At 38.2% G+C, this 23181-nt stretch overlaps 1 protein-coding gene across 1 annotated transcript in view; it reads right to left on the bottom strand.

Annotated features, from left to right (window-relative positions):
* Positions 1–5520: 5520 nt before the first annotated feature.
* LOC122794195 (general transcription factor IIE subunit 1-like) overlaps positions 5521–23181 on the bottom strand; it is a 480389-nt gene continuing 462728 nt past the window's right edge. Inside the window, exon 5 of the mRNA XM_044062408.1 lies at positions 5521–6555. Coding sequence (XP_043918343.1) covers positions 6158–6555 — 398 coding nt within the window. The 3' untranslated portion in view covers positions 5521–6157. The remainder of the gene's footprint in view (positions 6556–23181) is intronic.

Below are 23181 nucleotides of genomic sequence, written 5' to 3'. Positions count from 1 at the left end.
TGGTTTGTGCAGAGGCGACAGAGTTCTTTTATTAAACAAGTTAAAATACAGAGTTTGTGGTGCGGCTTTTTTCCTGGCTGAGTAGTCTGGTTTTTATTTTTTTTTTACTTTGCCTTTTTTTGTAGTATAGTAAATGGTCTGTAAGGTAGGATTCATTAGTATAGTATGTTACGTGGGGGTCATTACTGGAGCAAGTCTTGGTTTTTAGCAAGTGAAGTTTAAGTTCTTTTTTGAAAAGTTTGGCATGGGGAATAGATGTAATGTGTGCAGGGAGTTTGTTCCAGGCTTGTGCTATAGTGAATTTGTAAAGTAGCTTACCAATGTTTTTGTGAGGTTGGTAAACGTCAAGTAGTAAGTGGCTAGAGGTGCGGAGAGTACGATTAGGGGTGTAAGAGGAAACCAGGGTAGACAGGGAAGGGCAGGAGGAAGGTTTGTGTAGTGTACAGTGAGCAATTTGAAGCTGGGATAGGAGTTGTTGGGAGAACTCCAGCCATTGGAGAGAGTTTAGAGCAAGACAGTGGTGGGAATTGTAAGTAGCATTAGTGGCAAATCTAGCTATTTTGTGGTATGCTTGTTGTAGTTTTGACAGGGTTGTAGACTGTATGTTAGTTAGGATGGGGGCAGCATAGAGAATAGAGGGAGTTGAAGGAAAGCATGAGCTAGGGAAAGTCTAGAGTTAGTTGTTAGAAATGTTTTATTTCGATACAGTAGGACAAGTTTTTGGTGTTTTTTTATGCTTTGAAGGATATATAGATTAACTTTTAGTCTGTCATCAATGATAGTACCTAGGAGCTTAGTGTGGGGTTCAGGTTGAATGATTGTTTTGTTAGATGAAGTAATGGCAAAGGCTGACTTTGTTTAAAATTAGTTGATTATTGGACAGCCACCTTTCAATTGATAGAAAGGTGTCTTGTGTTTGAGCATGGAGTTGTGAAATGTTATTGGAGATGGAGATGGAGATAACAGTGGAATCGTCAGCGTATTGAATTAGATCGGACTGATTGCAGGCTGTATGTAGTTCATTTGTAAAAATGTTAAATATGAGAGGACCAAGGATGGAACCTTGGGGAAGACCGAATGTGTCAGGGAGGGGGACCAGGAGGATAGACATTTGACAGACTGTAATCTGTTTGAGAGGTAAATGGTGAATCAGTTCATCTGAATAGCTAGATACAGTATTGTCTATTTTCCCAGCCTTTTTATTAGAGTTGATATGTTCCTTCAATATTTCATTTATTTTAATCACCTCAAGTACATTTGATTTATTTTTCCCTCTAAATTACTGGAAGCCATATTGTCTACCACAGCTGAAGCCTGAACTGCTTTTTTGCTGAACAGTTGCAGAATTGTCCCCAGCCAGTATATCAATTCAAATAACAAAAGCCTGGAAATAATGGAAGACACTTTCAACAGCTATTCAGATGAACTGATAAAACTGCAAAAATCAGAGAGGGAAATGAAAAAAGGCTGAGTATGAGACTGATCAAGAACAGCTGTTTTAAAAAATGGTAGAGTTAGACGACAAAGAAACAGGGAAAACCTGAGACTTCCTTCTGTACCAGAAAAATGAGAAGGAACAGACTGTATTAACTTTATGAAAGTAAAAATAAGAAACTGGACTGGTGTTCCACAGCAGGATTTGTTAACTGAAAGGCCACATCATGAGTATGCTCCAAACCTGGCCAAGAGAAAGCAGCCAATATCTATATTAGTAAAGATGCAATCATACCAGCAGAAAGAGTTGATCCTAACAAAACTGTGACAGAAGGACAAAATGTTAAAAACTGGGATCAGTAGAATGTTTGTGCAAAATGATTATTTACTGTAAACCAGGCAGAAGAAAAACACATTTATCCCAGCAATCACGGATTGCCATGAGGGAGGTGTGAGATTCAAGCTGCTGTATCCAGCTGTCTTCAGATTATTTCCCCTGATGGATCAAAGTCACTTATTTTTTGATGCAAAACAGTCTAAGTGGGAAATAAAAAAAGTTTGTCCAACAAGGGGTGAGCCATCAAAAAGAAGGGCACTCTGCTTCTCATTCTTCTGACAACACTCATAGAGAAACTGCCAGTGAAACCTTTTCTAGTGTTCCAAAGAAAAATACTCGAGAGACAGAAAAAGGCACAGGAGTTGACTAAAAGAATCGGTAGGGACTACCTTGGACTTGAACCAGAGTCTGGGGTTGGGCAATAGAGATGAACAGGAACAAGACCAGCAACACTGAAATTAGTGAATAAATGTGAGACTATAAATCATAAATCACTTTTATGAAATATGGCTTTACAAGAAAAAGTGGCTGAAAAAGACTGGATTTTTGTTGACTTTGTTAAACTTATTATGAGATTGGCAGGTATATGCCCCACTTCATCTCAATGTTTGAAAGGCCAGTAAAGGGTAAAAAGAAAAAGGAGAACAAGGAAAAAAGTAAGAAAGCAATTTGTGTTCTTAATAGCATCTGTATAAAACATTTCATGATATAAATTGCATGTTTTATAATAAAGCATTTTCAGTGATTGTTATATGTGATAAAGATACTAAAGTAAACGGACTTTTTATTGGTTGTAAGAAATGTAGACAGTACAGTGTAAAAAGAGAAGAAAGGCTGGACAAAATATTTATGTCAGTAGGTTGTAATCTTGGGCTGTTAGGGTGGGGGATGGGGTGTAAAAGTGCACTGATTATAATATATGTAGAATTGAAATGTTTTGTTATACGTTTGCATAAGTGTATCTGGATTAATACCCTTGGCTTATCTAATGACATTTTTTTTTTGTATAAGCAAGTGTTTTTTTTTTAATGAAGTCGACAAAATAATGAATAGTTTTCTTTAATTAACAAATGTTCAGTGCCAGTTGAGAAAACTGTACATCTTGTTCATGTTTCCATGGAAAGAAGCTGGCTAAAGGTAAGGGCAATCAAACAAGAGATCTGGATATTGTTTACTGAGAGAAACGTAAAATTAAAAGGTACAAGGGGTAAGCAGCTCAGAAAAAGAAATAAAGTTTGAACTTATTGAAGTAAGTAAGAGATAGCAGCTTTTGTAATATCTAATTACCTTAATGCATTTACTGGAACAGTGTATAATTTAGTTTTATTTAAAGGCAGCCAATGCACTTTTTCTTAAGGCTAAAAGTTAATGTTTTCTAAAAGTGTACAATTTGTTTTACACATCTGGGAGGGGAAAAAAGCTAAGCCAAGAACAGACAGTGACTAGTGTAAGTAGCAGCCCAACTTGCAACATGCAGTCTAGCATGGATAACCTTAACTTTAGACAGAAATTTCTTTAGAAATTATAGCTAGTGAGGGGGACAAAATAAAAGTGGAGATTAAAATAAGACAGAAATTAAAATAAGGCAGAAATAAAACAGAGATATGGTTAAGTAAGAAAAATTATTTAGAGGGTCTGACAAAGGTTACAGTACTGGAAAATAATGGAAATATCACAGAACAAAATGATGCCAAATGCAGAGTGCTAAAGAGAAAATACAGACGTATCTGAATAATATGCATGAGTTCAGAAAGATTGCAGTTAAGCAACTGTTTTTAATAATAACTCCAAAACACAAAAACTCTTACCACAACAACTTAGGCAACAGAATGTAGAAAGGGTTGTTGCCAAACTTAGGGACCGTATAAACAAAAATACCCAGAGATTCTGAAGAGGTATTGAGATATTTCAGAAATTTTATGAAAATCTGTATAAAGCAGAGGAATGTGGAAATCAAGAAAAAGAACAAATGGAAATATTTATGGAAGATTTTTAAGTATGCCAAAGTTAGAGATAGATGAAGCAAACCATTAATATTTAAGATAGGAGGAGATGAGATAAAATAGTGATGTATAATCAACCAGGAATAGATGGTATTCCCAGAGAAGATGGAAGCTAGGAAGAAATAAAGATCTGGAAAGTTTTGTTTAACATTATTTTAAAAGGAGGGGAACACCAGCATCCTGGAAGAAAGCTGTGGTGGCTGTAATACCTAACAATGGTAGAGAGACAGCTTTATATACACATGACTAGAAACAGTTTATGTTTATAATAATTTAAAGAATGGCAAAGGTGATGCCAAAACTGAATGACTGACTTATTTTCCAAAAATGAAGTTATATGCACGCTGCTGCTCTGAACTCTCTGAGCTTCTTATTCACAAGGTGGTAAGAAAGTACTGCTGATTCCCACACCAGAGGGCTGATCAATCAGCAGGCAAAGTGCAGGTGTGGGAAGGAGCTAGAATTTTTGGAAGCCAGAAGGTTACTGTGCTCTTAGCAGGACAAAAACCCATGTAGCCTAAAGGCTACATCAGCAGTGAGAATGATGAATGTTTTTCCTTGGTCTGGTAGGAATTTCTCTTTACATATTTTTTAAATGGGTGAAGAATTCCTTAGTGAAGGGTGCTGCTACTGTAACAAGTTCTGGGGGGGGTGTAGGGACCTTCTTTTTATATTACAACTGGTAATTAAAACTGGCTAATACATGGACATTTTCTGACTGTGAGAATGTTCCCACACTCTACACTGCAATATACATTTAAGGACACATTACCTTATTTTTATGTCCAACATGTTATTACATTTGCACATACAAATATCAAGGTTATTTTGGAAAGAAGTTAATGATTGATTTCCAATAGTAAGGATACATTTAAAAAAAGTGTGTTGTGTCTGTGTGTTGAAGTACTCAAGCCACTTTGATAAGAAACTATCCCCTCCCCCACAGTTAAGCACTACTGTAACACTTCCTTCATGAAACTGGAAGAAACTCAACTGGTTTCAAGACTTTGCACCTGCCAATTCAAATGTTCCTAACTCACCACAGCTCCTTGTAATGATGATGACAGGGATTAGATTACTAAAATCAGCTTCAATCAGCCCCAAAAGGTTTAATTTCTAAACATCTGCAACAATTCTGGTATCTTATAACATCAAATGCAATTAGCATAACCACAGTTCCATGTTCATAGGTTGTTGCAAATTTTTAAAAGCTTTAAATCTAGTAAAACTCTTCACTAAAAGCAACTGTTTTACCATGGACAAAAATATTAAACTTTAAAAGTTCAAAAATGTTAACATAAAATCCAGACTTTGTGGCTAGCAGTAATAACCCACTTGTTTGTGTTTTCGGCTTTTCCCGGTTAAGGGTCGCCACAGCGGAACTTCCGGTCCGCTAATGATTGGCAGTAGATTTTTTTTTATAGTGCTGAGTTGCCAGCCCGACGCCCAACCTTCAGCGAAGGCATGCCCATTCACGCATGTCTTTCGGAGGCTACTCGACTGCGGGGAGGACATGCAGACTCCACATAGAAGGCACTCCAGCCGTGAACTGAACAGGAGATTGCTGTGAGGCAACAACGCTACCGCTGTACCACCGCAGCTTACTAGTCTCCAAAAAATCACTGTCATTATAGGACTTCTTTCACCTTTAGCCCTCCTGCACATGGACATTTAGTTTAACAGTAGAGCTTCTATAAGACTTTTTAGAATTGCACAAACCTCTAATCATGTCAAGACAAAAATAAGTACTTTTCTGCTTTTTATTTTGTTTTTTTAACATGTTAATTAAAGCAATCACATCTGGTACTTTCTGCACAAACAAAAATATATTCAAGTCAGATTTCTTAGCTTCTTCACTGATTCTCACATAGGAAATCAGTGTGGGAAGACTATCATTCACATACAGCCTGCCAAGAACCAAAACAAGCAAAGGACTAACAAAAAAAAATATTGCAATAAAAAACAGATCCATGTGCAGATTTTCACAACACTCAACAAAATATACATTGAAATATATCTTTCTCTCTCCCCCCAGCATTATAATTCTGTTACTAAATTAAGAAGGTCATGTTATTTACAAATGACTGATAATTATATGCAAGTCATTCATCATACATTACATCCTTAGTCAAACCTCATAATAAGCAAGTGACCAAGAACAATTAACATTTGGAAATGTAATCTTCTTATATACAAATAAATGTTCGCTATTTTAAAGTGCTAAAAAAATATCTCCCTCCCCTTATAAAAAAAAACAAAAAAACATAGAGGAACAAAACTTACTCATTACAAGATTTTATCAGCAGATGTCTTTGCTGAAATAAGGTCCAAACTTATCCATACAGGTTTAATTAAGCATGAGTTTCCAAAGCATTTAGTAATATTAGTCATATAATGACTGGAACATCTGTTGTCCAATATTGATATAAGCCTCCCGCTCCTCATCATTCATAAATGATACTAACTCTGGATTCTGACTTACTTCACTGTACAGATGGGGTTGTCCTGCCACCGTAACAGTGGGATCCTGTTCTTCTGCCTCAACTACTTGCTGTGCTTCAGAAGCTGCAGATTTTATAACCTCAGGTTTTGCTGTTTTTTTTTCTTCTTCTGAGTCACTGGTATCACTGCTAGAATCACTTTTATTGACATCAGAATTGAAGGCAGCTTTCACATGACTAGATGACTTCTTTTCATGTATCAGTAGTGTTCTTATAACCTCATTATCAGCACCAGTGTCTTCAACATTGCTATTCTCATCACAGGTTTTAGCAACAGTTGCTATAAAAAGAAAAAAAATGCATTATCAAAGAAAATTAGTTCTGTAGTTTCTTAAGTTAATCATAAACCATGTGTGCCTGCTTCATAATGCTTCAGAAAAATTGCAGTTATTATATGACGTCAAATAGTACAATAATTTTTTTCATATTTAAACTTTTATTTGCAGAAATAGTAATATAACTTGGTGATGAAGTGCTTCACAGATAGGTAGGGCAAGTTACTGGAGCCCAGCCTGATCACATTTCCTACTACATAAGACAGACTGTAACTGTAGTTTAAGTTCAAAAACAGATATCTTTGGTGAAGTTACAGTCCAAGTTGGCAGACTTTTGGTAAAAGGCTTTGCTGCCTCAGTCATATAAAAAATCCACATATGAACAGCAATCTTGAAATCATCACTACAAAGCTTTTAACCCTGTGTCTTAGTACTGTTCTCAAAAATCAGTAAACACTTTGGACAAAAAACAAATATCTCTTCCATACCATAATTCACTATAGCTGGGTTCATAGGTACTTATTAAGCTATTGTTCCATGAAGATCTTGAGAAGTCTAGCCCTGCATTCCCAGACTTATGGGACTGTAAATGCCTGGGCCTATGTAAGGTTGTCCCTTATGCAGAGCAGTGACTGCAGCTGTTCCCAATTCACTTGGTACAAAACCTGTATGGAGGCTGAGACTGAACAGTGTTGCTAGGGGTGTGGCTAAATCATGCTCTGTGCTACTTAAGATGCATCCAGGTATACTGTCAGGACCCACTGATGCAATATTTTTAGCTTTTGATAGTGCCTTTAGGACTTGGTCTTGCTAGGTAATTGAAGTACAAATAACCTAGAGCTGGGCAGAACATTTACATTTTACCCTTTACCCTTACTCACAAGAGACAACGGTGCTAAACCAGGGTGAATTTGTGGCTTCCCATCCATTAGTCCAAATTACGTTTAAGCAGAGTAAGGGAAGTACTTTGCTTTATGTTGAGAGGAAGACTACTCCAAAGAAGTGGTTTCCTCTGTGATACATATCTAATGCTCCAAGATGTTCTATTTATGATGTAGAAGACAAAATATTACCTTTTGTCTGGAACAAGCCTCCTATTCATGTGAAATAAAGCTCATACCTAACCCTTTGTGAATCTTTGTGTATGTGAACACTTTTTGTAAAAACAAAAGTAGGTTTCAAGGCAATTTTTTCATAAAATCATGTTTAAAAAAATAACTTTCAAACATGGAAGTGTAAGCTATTCTGCCCTATTTGCAACCTTAATATTAATATGCCAGCAGGAGGCATGTATGCCACTTTGGGGGTGAGGCCAATTAGAATGGATTAGCATGTCTAAATTCTTGTGAAACTATTAAATACCAATCTGTTAAATAGTTTTACAAAAAACATTAAAAGTAAGCAGCAATTATGGCTGACATTATAATGATCCAGTAAATAAATGTAATAGGTTTTATAACCTTACAGCTAGTGAATTTTCTGCTCTACAGAAGTTACAAGCTAATGAGGACATTACTATTTCCCCAGCTGATAAAAAGGGCAGCTATAGTGATTCTCAACCGTAAAGATTATATAAAAAATATTACTTTAATGCTGTCAGTAAGTATTTACAGACTTACTAATCTTACAGATACAAAAACTTATAAATAATATTTACTGTGAGTTATTTGACTGTTTGTCTTCCAGGTACATTAATTAGTAAGGAGTTATATGACTTCTGTATAGCTGAGAAACCTTTAATACTGCTTATAAAGGGCTTGCCTAAAATCCATAAATATTTATCTGACCCACCCTATAGGCCAATTGTGGCAGGGCGAGGTTGGGCCTCAGAGTGCATATCCATTTATTTAGAAAAAACTCTACATCCTTTATTAATGAAGTCATCCACTATTTTAAAAGACTCACAGCATTTTCTTATCATGCTATATGATAAGTTACAGAAAGTGCCATTATGTGCTACAGATATGTTAATTACTATGGATGTATGTTTGTTATTTACATGCATACCAAATGATGTAGGCATCCAATATATGAGAGATTTTTTTGTGAAGTCATAGTGATTTTGATAATGGACGTATAGAGCCTTGTATGTTGATGGAATTGGTGCTTACCAATAATGTATTTGTGTTTTAAGAGAAATTTTACATTCAACAATATGGAATGGCCATGGGCACATCATGTGCCAATTCCTATGCCAACAAAGTAATGGCACAATGGGAAGATACGGTATTGTTGAATAATGTTACTTATAGTTGAAATTTGTTACATTACAGTAATTTTGTGGATGATATATTTTTTATCCAGAGAGGTTCCACAGAACTATTTGAGCAGTTTGTTTCTTTTTTAAATGAGAGCACCTCTTTCTTGAAGTTTACTACATGTACATCTCTTTATGAGATTGATTTTTTAGATGTCAAGCTAACAAGAGAAGGGCATGTTCTGCACACTCATGTTTATAGGAAAGAATGTAGGAAGAACAACCTTTTATCACGTTCTAGTATGCATCCTACATAAGTATTCAAAAATATTTTGAAAGGACAAGCTCTACGTACTTCTAGACTTACCAACAAAGATAGTACAATGTTTCAGCAAGTAGCCTTATTAAAAATAGAGTTTAGGGATAGAGGATATACTGAGGCTGAATGTGATGAACATTTACAAATGGCCCATAAGGAAAGGGAAGGTAGAGGTAAACCATTATTTTTCAGAAAGGAATATGCCACTGGTTAATAGGATGGATGGTTATTGCAAAAACAATGTAGATTATGTCTACCTTATACCTCTGACAATAAGAAAGTTAGGGATATTATATGTAAAAATTGGCATGTACTAACAGCAAAGAGTGGGATACAGCAAGTTGTGGGGACATATCCAAAAGTTACTTATAAAAATTTGAAATCATTAAAACATAGGCTTTGCCCCAGAACTGGCATGGCAACCAGCAGAACTATTTCTGAGACAAGAAATATTTGGTTGCCGACATTGCCATTTTTGCAAGTACACTGCCAATAAGAAAGTCTTTATACATCCTGATACAAATAAAGAATATATTTTTAGGCATTATGCTGATTGTTCAACTGGTAATGTTACATATATTTAGCCCAATGTGTCCAATGTTTTAATTTCTATGTTGGCATGACTACTAGACCATTGAGGGATAGGATCAGGTAACATATATTACAGCAACACTGGAGACACCAGAAATGCCGTCGCCAAACATATTGTTGAAGATGGTGCCATCCACAGATTTGTATTTTTCATCATTGAGATCTTGCCAAACACTATAAGGTTGGGGAATAATAGGAAAACACTTGAAAAGATTGAGCAAAAATGGATTGTTTTACTACAAGCTGACAAGGGCATGGGTTTTAATTAAGCTTTGTCACTTTTTAAGGGACAGGAGGCTTAGTTACATTTGCTAACCTTGTTCACCCCCTGGTAGATATGCGTGTCTGCTTTTATATATATATATATATATATATATATATATATACACACACACACACACACACACACACACACATACTCTTCATACATTATATATATATATATATATATATATATATATATATATGTGTGTGTGTGTGTGTATATATATATATATGTATATATATATATATATATATATATATATATATATATATATATATATTCTGTTTTCACTGTTATATATACACATATTTGTTATGTTTAATTTTGTTTGTATTTATTTACATATATATATATATATATATATATATATATATATGTGTGTGTATATATATATATATATATATATTTTTTTTTTAAGTGTTTGTTTTTGAACATTTTAGCAGACTGATGAGTGTTCATGTAGCAGTTCAGGTTTTTTGTTGTAAATTTCATATAAGGTGTATACTTAGTTAATTATGTGGATGGCAGGACTGTTTCAGCCTTTGTTGACGCAGTTCTGCATTAAATTTTTCAAACATCAGTATACTTACAATAGCATGATGAGATGGTTTATGTACGATGCATATTATACTGTTTAGATATCTGCAATATATGCCTTATATCTGAAATTTATTATATAAGTTGTGGTTGGAACATACTAAAAATGTACTTATTTTGCTAAAGTGTTAGGTTATTTTAAATCACTAGGTTTCCACTAATTATTTAATTGGAGGGAAAAAGGTTGCTAGCAGTGATTGGTTTAACAGTGTTTAAAATGTTTAGGCTTGTGATAGAATTTTATGTCTGATGAAGCATAGGAGTACTACATGAAAGCACTTACATGTTTTTTACTAAATAAATTGTTTGGTTTTATGCCATGCATGTCCGTTGCCTGCTTGGATTTCTTGCAACATCAAAAAATGTTCTAATGATTAAGTTTATCAGGTTTGTTTATTTATTTCTAAAGTCAACATCATGTTTAATGGATATGAACAGGTTAGATAACACAGCAGGGAAAATGCTTGTAATTTGTTAACATGTGGGGAGAAACAATATGATAAAATTATGTTATCAGGGAAATCTTGCATGAGAATGTAAACATGTTACATACACAGTCAATAGGTTCATATGCTCATAGGTAAGTAATAAGCTAGCTGCCCTTGTGGGCTATTTTAAGCCTACATCATTTCTCTTTTTGTGCTCAAATTAACCTAACCTATTTGGTTAGAGATTGGCCTTACCCATCCCATGGTCAATAATTATATACTACCCTTAATGAGAATAAATGGGATCATACCATAGATAAAGTAAGGGGATCCATGGATAACATAAAGCATTTATGAGCTGTATTTATCCATTAGTAGTAAAGGGGTGCAGTCCTAGGATAAATTTTCTGTTTTCCATCCACAGATCCAAGATGCTCTTGAATATGGGCAGGGATGAACTTTGTTTTATGTGGATGGGAAGTCTGTTCCAGAGCAGCAGTATCCTCTGTTAGATACATTTGCCCCTCCAAACTGTTCTGTTGATGTTGCAGAAGTTTAGATTCCTAAACAGAGTACTTCTAATACCATTTTACTTGTTGTGCAGTAAATCCATCTGTACTGGGTCAGAGGATGCCTTGTATGCCAGATATAGGTCACCTCTTAGCAGTCTGTAGGATACAGAGTATAGTGACAAGGCTTTGAGTTGGTCCACGTACAACAGGTTGTTTAGGTCTTGTAATGTTTAAGTAAGACATCTCTGTGGACATTCAAGTTGTTGCATGTGTCGGGACAGAAACATGCCAAAAGAGGCATTATACTCAATGACTGGCCTAATGAAGCCTGAGTAAGGCGGGGCAATGGCATCCCTAGATCTAGACACAATCCCTTTGTTTATAAGCTGTGCAATATAGAAGAGCTTTCTTACAATAATGGACACATGCTGGTCAAAAGTTAGGTCACTGTCCATATACGTTTCCAAATACCGAACAACTGGGACAACTCTTAGGGGTGTATTGTCAATGTAGTAGTTCTCTGGGGTACAGGACTTCCCAAAGGATATATTAATACATTTTTGGCATTTAGTTTCAGTGCATGATTTTGGCACCAAATATTTATTTGAGACAAACTTTCCTGCAGGATGGCCAAGTCATTTGGGGAATTAATGAGTGCTCTTAGCTTGCAATTATCTGCAGAATAAGTCAGCTAGAGCCCTTTGGTACTGGCATTCACTTCAGAAAAATACATACCAAACAGGAGAGGTCTCACAAAATAACCCTGGGAGACTCCACTGGTGACTGGTCTCAGTGTGGATGTGGAGGTAACTTCCCATATTTTGATTATCTGCATCCTGACAGGCAGAGGCAATCCGGTGGGTGACATGGGGGGGGGGGGTTATTCCCAGTTTATTTAGCTTTTCTACTGTGCCCAAGTGGAGAATTGTATCAAAAGCTTTGGCCAAGTCAAGGCATGTGGTGTGTACTGTTTTGCCTTCATTCAATGTTTCGGTGACCTTTTCAAAATAGTCCACCAGGCTGAGTAAACATGACCTACCGTTGACAAATCCAAACTGAGACAGGTCCAGTGTTTGGAAGTTCCCTATACCTTGACTGATTAGTTCCATGATAAGTCTTTCCATGGCTTTATATATGAGGCTGGTCAGACTTATGGAACTGTAATTGCCTGGGTCTGTGTAAAGTCCTCCCTTATGCAGAGCAGTGACTATAGCTGTTTTCAATTCACTTGGCACAAAACCTGTATGGAGGACGAGACTGAACAGTGTGGCTAAATCATGCTCCGTGCTACTTAAGATGCATCCAGGGATACGGCCAGGACCTACTGATGCATTATTTTTAGCTTTTGATAGCCCTTTTAGGGCTTGGTCTTGATTGACAGCTGGAGACAATCCAGTTTCAGGTATATCTTAAGGGACATCAGAGGGGAGAGAGGGATAAAGTTAGAGCTACATTTATCAGCCTCAGTGTTGGTAATATCATTCACAGTCAGCTCAGTGCATTTCTGCTTTGTGCTTTTGAGATTAAGAATGATAGGGGAAAATTGTTACATTTGTTAGTAGGGTGATATGGGAACAGTTAATAGCACGTGTATAGCTGAGGGAGTGCGTATTTAGCAAACAGTGGGAACCTACATAGGTTTGAAATGAGGAGAAACATTATTGACAGGTGAAGTGTACATTCCCTACAACAGACATTTCTGCAAATCTGAAGGGGTGGTCTATTATGCATTATTTAAGACATCTATCCAAAAATCTAATTCTGTATCAGTGAACATATTTATGCAATCTTAACACACAACCATATAAATGCATTGGGGAAAAATTCTACTGTGTGTGATCCTTTTTGTATTAGATTATGTGGGAAAAATTCTACTGTGTGTGATCCTTTTTGTATTAGATTATGTGAGAAATAATGGCACTGGTAGTGTCTTAAACAATAGATTAGAAGTAAAAGAACTGAAATGGCAAATTAAATTGGATGCAGGGTGTGATGTCCTCTCTCTATTCCAGTAATCAAGGAGCCTGAATCCTCACCACTGACACTGGAGAGGGATGTTCACTTCAAACAAAAAAAGATACATGCAATATTTCAAGATGCAGCTCTCTACGTCAAGCACAATTTCCCTTAAGTGCACAAAGGGAACACACACAGTCCAGGGATTGGTTTCTCTCTCTCTCTCCAGGTCCCCATTAAGACTCCCTACTGGTACAGCTGTAGAGTTGAGTCCTCAGCTGAGTGCCCGAGCTAAGTCCTCCAGCACCCTCTCTGTGAAACAGGTGGTTTGTGTCCCTGCTCCAAGCAGCTGACACACACACACACACACACACACACACACACACACACACACACACACACACACACACACACACACACACACACACACACACCTGGGAAAGGCTGGCACATATTTACTAACTATGCTCCCTTCTGCCCAGACTATAAAGTAGTTACAATGCCATCAGACACTCCAAAGCCAGCTACTCTAAGGCTCTTACATGGCACCCAGTTATACTGAGTGAAATTAATATTAATACAAATGATAGGGTTTGACCAATGCAGCAAGGTTTTCAGGAGTGGGCACCGAGTCACCAAATGGATATAAGTACTCTCAAAGGTTAAAATATTCTCTAAAGGACTAGTCACAATGAAAAGTTTAAATATATTTAATAATAAATAATAAAAAAACATGAAATACTAAATATCTATTTACAGTAAACACCAGAGTTTCATTCACAGGATATATTAAAGTAAGACAGATGAACAGATTCACACAGATACAGAAAAACAGTACTTAACTAATCTCACTATATTTTTCTGACTGATATAAAGAACTACTATCCCCTAGTCACTTACTAGAGCAAGGCAAAATGAAGCAAGGTGAAGGGTCATTCTTTGTCAGGTTCCAAAAACAGACTGCCATGAGACTTCTGTCTCATCCAGTATTAAAACATAATTTCAGTGATAGATTGCAGAATGATATCACATACATCTGGTCCCCATGCTATCCCCATTACTGGAAAATAAACTAGAATCTCACACGTGTTACCACACACACAAGTACAGCTTTTCTCAGATCTGTTGCAGCTTCTGGAAGTCCTAAAACCATTTCAACACTTCTACCCTTCCAGGGTTGCAATTAGTTCCTAATAAGGACAATACAACAAGGATTCCTAGTCATTGTTTTCACATTTTGTCTCTGGCTGCAATCAGAACAGTAAGATACAATCTTTATGCCCTATCAGGTAATTTAATTTCAAACTATTTTTCAAAGTAAGCTGGACTGAGACTAACTCTTCTCTTCCAGTATTCTCTGTAAAAACACATATACATTTAATCAGTTACAACACAGTCAGGACCCACTGTTGTTACATTTTAACACAAGCAGCTTTACAAATACATTTTTCAACGTAAGCATCTATACAAGTCAGTTTGATATACAAATGACATAATTATTTACAAAACTCCAACTAGCTATGCTGGCATATGTTACACAATCCCTGCCCTACTTCTCCTGGCATAGCTGGCAATACCTCACATTGTCACATCTATCCCCCCTTTGAAGACTTGAGCTAGCTTTTCAAGTGACCCTTGAGAAACTTGGCTTAAGAGGAATGGGCCTGTCTGGGAATACTGCAATCCAAACCCTATCTTGAGAACCCATCTGCATTGGCATTGCTGACCCCACTACAGTGCTGCACTATCATGTCATATGCCTGCAACCCTAGGCTCCATCTTAGTAACTTGGCATTTTGCTGGCTGGCTTAATGTAGCCATAGATCTCCCTCATACTCCTCCTGCTACCCACTGCAAATATTTAGCACAAGGGCCTCCCAATTCATGGTATGGCTTCACCATGCTAACATGGTACAATTTGTGCCCCTGCCTGCTGCATAGCAGTTCTACTATGTAGTTAACATCACTGACCTTCCTTACCACTTTGAAAGGTCCCTCCCAAACTGCCTGCAACTTACTGTGTCTGTCAGGAATGTGCACCATAACCAGATGTCCCTCCGCATACTCTCAAGCTCGAGCATTCTTGTCATACCAGACCTTTTTCTGCTGTTGGGCTCCTGCCAGGTTCTCCTGAGCCAAGCTCATGTGCTCTCTAAGCCTTGTACTGAGGTTTAGGACATATGCCACAAAAGACTCCTTGTGGGATTCATGCTCACCCTCCCACTCATCATGAATCAAATCTAAAGGCACCCTCACCCTTTGTCCATACAGCAACACAAAGGGCAAAAAAACCTGTGGATTCCTGGGTACCCCTCTGTATGCAAACAGCAGAAAGGGCAAATATTTGTCCCACTCTCTCTTAAACTGGTCTGCAAATGCCCGTAGCATGGTCTTTAGTGTAGAGTTTAGCTCTCCACAAGACCATTACTCTCGGGGTGGTAAGGGGTGGGGTCTTTAGACTACAGAGCTCCCACAGACAAGCCAGCAGGTCTGACATGAAATTGGCACCTCTGTCAATCAGTATTTCTCTTGGGAAATGTACCCTGCTGAAAATCTCTAACAAAGCATTTGCCATCTTCTCTGCCTTGATGGAGGAGAGAGCCAATGCCTCAGGGTATCTAGTAGCATAATCAACTGCCCTCAGACTATACTTTTTCCCTGTGGAACTTGAGGTACTCAGGGGATCCACAATACTCACTGCTACTCTCTGAAATGGCTGCTCAATCATAGGTAAAGGCATCAAAGGAGCATTGACCTTATGTCCTGCCTTGCCTATTTATTGGCACTGCTCACAAGTCCTGCAGTACCCTGTTACATCCCTGGCAATCCCAGGTCAATAAAAGTTCTTCACAATACGTCTTTTGGTATGCTTTATGCCCATATGACCTGCAAAAAGAATGTCATGGGCTATAGTTAGAGGTGCCAGATGGTAGGCTCTAGGCATTACCAACTGCTGTATTACCTCACCCTAGCCCTTCCTGAGGGGTCCACTCTCTATACAGCAACCCTTTGTTCCAGTATAGAGACTCCCCTTTTCCCTTGAGAATCAGGTGCCTCCCTAGCTACCTCTCTCAAGCCTCTTAGTCTAGGGTCCGACAGATGAGCGTGTCTCAACTCTATCTTTGTGACCCTTCGCTGCTTCCTGCTTCCTTTCCACAGGAAGCCTGGTATCCTCTGACAGCAGTGCTTCACTGTCAACCTGGGTACTACCACTCACCTCTGTCCTTGCAGTCACTCTGTCCAACCCATCTACCTACAAGCAGCTGTGGTTCACCTTCAGGCTCACTGCTACAGGGTAGCTCCCTCCCTGAAATAGCCACCACACAAGCCCTGGCTTCAGGTGTGGTGTCTGTCTTGGTCTCCCCCTGGCTACCAGACCCGCATGCCTGTCTCCAAACCTGACCCTGTGTTAATTGCATGCACAAAAGGTACTAAATTATCAAAATCATTTCCTATCAGGACATCTGCAGGGATATCCTCAAACACACCTACCTGCTTGCTTCCTTTTCCACCCTCTCAGTCAAGGTGAGCTCTGGCTAAAGGTATTTGGAATAGGGTCCCTCCTACAGCACTGACTGGAGTCGACTGCCAAAGCAAGTACTGCTGCTCTTTAACCACTGCAGGCTTCACAATGGTTATGTCAGAGGCTGTGTCTGTCTTAGCAGTGGCCTGTTTTCCATCCACTAAGATAGGATATAAGCTCTGGTGATAGTTTGGTAACCCCGTTGTCTCCAGACAACCTACCACTAGCATACTGTTATTCCCAACTGCTGACTCTCCCACCTTTTGTTCCCCACCTTGCTAATATGGACATTTATATGATACATAGCCCCACTGGTTACATTTAAAACATCTAACTCTTGATGTTGGCCATGTAACTGAACTAGCGCTTCCCCTGTTACTGGTAGACCCACCATGGGTTCCCTTATATCCATGTGCAGTACTGGGTATTCCCCTTCTTGTGCAGTGATACCCTGCTGGCTTAGGAAAGATCCCCTTTCTTCCCCAGATCATCTGCAGAGCTACACTCCGAGTCATCTGCCAACCACATTCTCATGTCCTCAGGCAAACTGCTAAGGATTTATTCCCTCAATAAAACGTCTGCCAGTCTTTTAAAAGTGGTGACCGGACACCTACTCACCCATGTATGAAAATAAGTGCTTAACTCAGCAATACGATCACATACACTTTCATCTGCCTTCTGTCTATGCTTACGAAACTTTTTTTCGGTAAGCTTCAGGTGTTAACTTAAAGCATTCTAATAAGCACTGTTCGACTTTATCATAATTTAAACAATCAGTATCAGACAATTTAAAAACAGCAGTTACAGCTTTACCATGGAGTAATGGGGTCAGAAACCATACCCAAAGCCCTTGGTCAGCATTATACTGTTGACAAACTCTTTCAAATATATGAATAAAAGTATAAAAATTATCATCTTCTGTAAACTGTGGAAGAAATTTACTGACCTTTGTTGCTTCTGGGGTTCAGTTATTCCCTTCCTCATTTCCTCCATGACCCTGATGAAGAGTCCGCATCTCCCTCTCATACTGGGGCTGTTTCTCATTTTCTTCAGCCTTCAAATACCACAGTCTCTCTGCTGATTCTAATTCCCTCTGTTTCTCCTCTTCCTTGGCCTCCAAATGCCACAGTCTCTCCGCTGACTCCAATTCCAAATGTTTGGCCTCCAGTTCAAGTCTCTAACTCCAGACAGATTTTTAAGTCCTCTGAGGAAAAGGCCAAATGTCCTATTTCTGAGGGCTGCAAATTCCCACCATCAAACTGGTTATCCTCCTGGTTGATGGTTTGAGCTGCGACTAAGGCTGAAATCATTTCCTCTTTAGTTAGGTTGGCATGCACCAGTCCTTTTGGCTTCACATACCTTGGCCAATTGGTTATTTGCCAGCTTGCCATAATCCTCTGCTGACATCTTTGCCTGCTTTCTCTGACTAAACTAAACTAACAAAAAGTAAAACTGTTGTGAAACTTAAACTCTATGTGTTTACTTTGTGGCTACTGACAGTACACACATCTTTAGTGACAACTGCCTACAGGCTACAGAAGTTCAATATACACACCACTGCTCACCAATATGTGACATCCCCTCTCTAGGCCAGTAATCAAAGAGCCTGAATCCTCACCACTAACACTGGAGAGGGACATTTACTTGGAACAAAAGTAGATATACACACTATTTCCAGAAGCAGCTCTCTGCATCAAGCACAGTTTCCCTTAAGAGCACACGGGGAACACACCATGCCTGGGGGCTGGTTTCTCTCTCTCACTCTCTCTTCAGGACCTCAGTAAGACTCTCCACTGGCACAGCTGTACGGTGAAGTCCTCAGCCAAGTGTCCAAGCCAAGTCCTCCAACATCCACTCTGTGAAATCAGTGCTTTGTGTATCTGCTCCAAGTAGCTGAAACACACACTGAGATTTGATTTTCACACACACACACACACACACACACACACACACACACACACACACACACACACACACCTGGGAAAGACGGGCACAGATTTACTAGCTATGCCCCCTTCAGCCCAGACTATTTATTTTACATTTGTTAACTGGGAAAGTCCAACTTGGAACGAGCACATCTTCAGTGGAGGCCTGGGGAGAAATGCTCCAGATGCATGTCTTTGTAATGTAAGAAATCAGAGCACCCAGAGGAAACCCACAAAAATGCATGCAGGACATGCAGGGAAGGCACCCCCAGCCATGAATCGAACTGGAGAACTTCTTGTGTGAGGCGAGAACGCTACCGCTGCACCACTGCACTGTCCACTATAAGGTAGTTACACTGCCATCCGGCACTCCAAAGCCAGCTACTCTAAGGCTCTTACAATGGTACCCAATTATACTGAGTGAAATTAATATTAATACAAATGACAGGGTTTGACCAATGCAGTAATGCTTTCAGGAGTAGCCACAGAGTCACCAAATAGATGTAAGCATTCTCAAAGGTTAAATTATTCTCTAAAGGACCAGCCATAATGAAAAGTTTAAATATATTTAATAAATAATAAAAGAACATGAAAATACTAAATATCTATTTACAATAAACACCAGAGTTTCAACCACAGGAAATATTAAAATAACACAGATGAACAGATTCACACAGATACAGAAAAACAGTATTTAACTAATCTCACTATATTTTTCTGTTTAAAAGAGCTACTATTCCCTGGTCACTTACAAGAGCAAGGCAAGATGAAGTAGGTGAAGGGTCCTTCTTCGTCAGGTTCCAAAAACAGACTGCCTTGAGACTTCTGTCTCATCTAGTATTAAAACATCATTTCAGTGATGGATTACAGAATGACATCACATACATCTAGTTCCTATACTACTCCCATTACTGGAAACTGAACTAGAATCTCACACACATGTGTTGCCACATATACAGGTAGAGCTTTGCCAAGATCTGTTGCAGCTCCTGGAAGTCAAACACATTCTAACACATCCACCCTTCCAGGGTAGCAATTAGTTCCTGCTATGGATAATACAACAAGAATTCCTAGTCCTTGTTTTCACAGACATTTCATCATTGGCTGCATTCAGAACTGTAAGATACAATCTTTACGGCCTACCAGGTAATTTAATTTCAAACTATTTTTTACAGATGGACTGAGATTAACCTCTCCACTTCCAGTATCCTCTGTTAAAGCATGTACATTTAATCAGTTACAATACAGTCAGGACCCACTGTTGGTACATTTTTTAACACAAGTAACCTAACAAATACATTTTTCAACAGAAGCATCTGTACAAATCAGTTTCCTATACAAATGACATATTATTTACAAAACTCCAGCTAGCTATGCTGGCATATGTTACATATCTCCTGCCCTACTTCTCCTGGTATAGCTGGCAACACCTCGCATTGTCACACAGGGCATCCATCTGAATTTACTGACATGAATGAATCAAAAGGTAGGGGTGAGTATGTCCTTTTCCCTTCGACCTTTTATCCATATTTTTAATTTTGGCTGCCTTTTGTTTGATACTTTTAACTAACTTCCTGATGTACTGGTTTCTCTTTTTTATAATGTACTTTAATGTTAGTAGTTGTAAATAGTATTTAACCAAATTTTACCTTTTTAATATGACGGTACTTCAAGGTAACTGTTATTTAAAAGTGATTTAAATGCAGGTCAGCTCAGTTCTGCAGAAGCCCTATGATTATATACTAGGCTAATGACCACCAGGACCCTTTATAAGCCTAGCTGTAGAATCCAACCCAATTGCATCCCTCTGTATCATGGGCATTTATTAGGATGAGGATATGTTACTTAGGAAGTTTCTAGAGGTTATGTTAATTTGAGCATCACTGTCTGCCTCTGTCATATAGACTGTGGTGGTGGTGCTGTGGTAGCGTTGTCGCCTCACAGTTAGACATTGCCCGTTCGATTCTCAGTTAGAGTGTCTTCTGTGTGGCAACATGCGTGAATGGGCGTTCCTTCGTTGAAGATTGTGCGTTGGGCCCGGCAAGCCAGCACGTAAAAATCTACTGCCAATCATTAGTGGACCGGAGTTCCACTGTGGCGACCCCTAACTGGGAAAAGTCGAAAGACACAAACTGTCTGCTTCTATCGGAGACATGGGGCCCAGATCCAGGGTAAATTTTCCATTTTCCATACATTGGTCAAGGTTACCTTTAAATAAGATTAAGGATGAACTCTGCTTTACATGGATGGGGAGCCTGTTCCAGAGCATGGAGATCCCTTGAAACATATATCTGTCTTGCCAATATGTATGTCACAAGCAAAATTTAAATCCTTGGATCTAATAGTTCTGATGCTGTTCATTTTGTGAATGTGCTAAATGTCCATCAAAGCTAGATCCAAGGATGTCTTGTATACCAGACATAGATCACCCCTCAGTAACCTGTAGAAGACAGAGTATAGAAATAGGGGGACTTCAATGCGATCCTTATAGGACTATGTGTGTTATGTTGTTAATCTCCTAGTAAGGAACCTTTGTGGGAGTTCCAACTGTTGCATAAAGAGTATTTCCTGGTGTAACCAATCTGGCTTTGTTCTTTTTTTGTCTTATGAACATTAATTATTAATAGAAAAACATAAACCAAGAGCCCCCTGAGATCAAGGGGTAATAAATCCAGGCTGAAAATATCTCCAAAAATATAAGAATAAAGTCCAGCAATGGTAGAATTCAGGTACCAGTTTAATCGAAGACACAAGCGCTTTCACATAGCTTCATCAGGTGTAACTCTTCCATTTGAAAACACACCTTTATACATGTATTAATTAGTCACATGGCTAAAAACGACATTTTAAAAAAACAAGACTCATTTTATGTTGTAAAAACGTTCATAAAAACAAAACATAAAAACAAGGATAAAAATGTATGAGCAGATCTAAATATGCACATGTAAATACTAATATTTAAAAAACTTAGCTTAAATGATGTTCAGGTGCCTAAAAAGTACATCTTCTATTTAATGGTCTGTTACGTAATAGGGGCTTAATAGGGACACATTCGTTGAGACCATGTCCTAGGTTGGATCTCAGTCTAACTATCCATTTTGCTTCTGTCTCTTCAGTTTTAACTCTCACATCACCTCTTCTATTATTCTCATAGATGACAGATAGAACCCTAAAGGTAAATTTATGATGTTCACCCATGGTATTGATATGTTTTGCCAAGGCATTAATTTTGGACTTCTTCCTAATATGATATAAATGCTCTCTCATTCTCTCTCTGAGAGTTCTATCAGTCTTGCCTACATAGAAGCAATGACATTGTTGGCACTCAGCCAAATAAACAACGTGTACAGTCTCACAAGTGGCACTTACCCTGATATCAAATGTTCTTGTTGTATCAGGATGATGAAATAATAGACAAGTGTCTATATATGGGCACTGTGGACAGTGACCACATGGTCGAGTGCCTTTGAACTCCATGGAAGGTTTCTCTATCTTTACCCCACATAGTCTCCTATACAAGTTATTTTTGTTCTTAAAAGTGTACTGGGGTCTAACACCAATTAAAGAGGAGATTGTGGGTTCACTAACCAATATCTGCCAATTTCTATTGATAATATCTGTATAGTGCTTGATATCTCTAGCATAGGTGAGGCAAAGACTGAGTTTAGGTTCCTTGCTCTTATTATGTCTAGGAACAGCATTAGAAAAATATGGTTTAGCTTTATTAAATCTCATTTGTCTTACCATCTTCTCATTCTTATTAATGCTATTAGTGTGATAGCCTCGGTCCTTTAACCTTTGTCCTTTGTGTTTTCAAATGGAAGAGTTACACCTGATGAAGCTGTGTGAAAGCGCTTGCGTCTTCGATTAAACTGGTTCGTGAATTCTACCATTGCTGGACTTTATTCTTATATTTTTGGAGATATTCTCAGCCTGGATTTATTACCCCTTGATCTCAGGGGGCTCTTGGTTTATGTTTTTCTAATAATTGCTTTTTTGGCTCTGTTTTTATCAATTGCTTCTGTTGCTTGTGAGCCTTTTTACAAAATTACCATGGCTGAGGATGCTATACAAGTTGAACTGGATTATACTCCTGAAAGTATCTCCAGTAGCCCCTTACTACCCCATATCTGCCAATATCATGTTTTCTTCTATCACTATTGGAGCTTCTCTAGCAATTAATACAAGTACTCCTATATTCCTTTTCCTTGATATTCTGCTGAATATCCATACTGAAATACTCTCTTTATAAAATTCACATGTTCACATCTTTGCAAATGTGTCTCCAGTAGTATTGTTATTTTCTCCCTGCAGTTCT

This window comes from Protopterus annectens, chromosome 2.part1, assembly GCF_019279795.1.
Source record: "Protopterus annectens isolate FY-2018-M chromosome 2.part1, PAN1.0, whole genome shotgun sequence".
NCBI classification, from domain to species: Eukaryota; Metazoa; Chordata; order Ceratodontiformes; family Protopteridae; genus Protopterus; species Protopterus annectens.
This window is presented reverse-complemented; position numbering and strand designations above follow the sequence as displayed.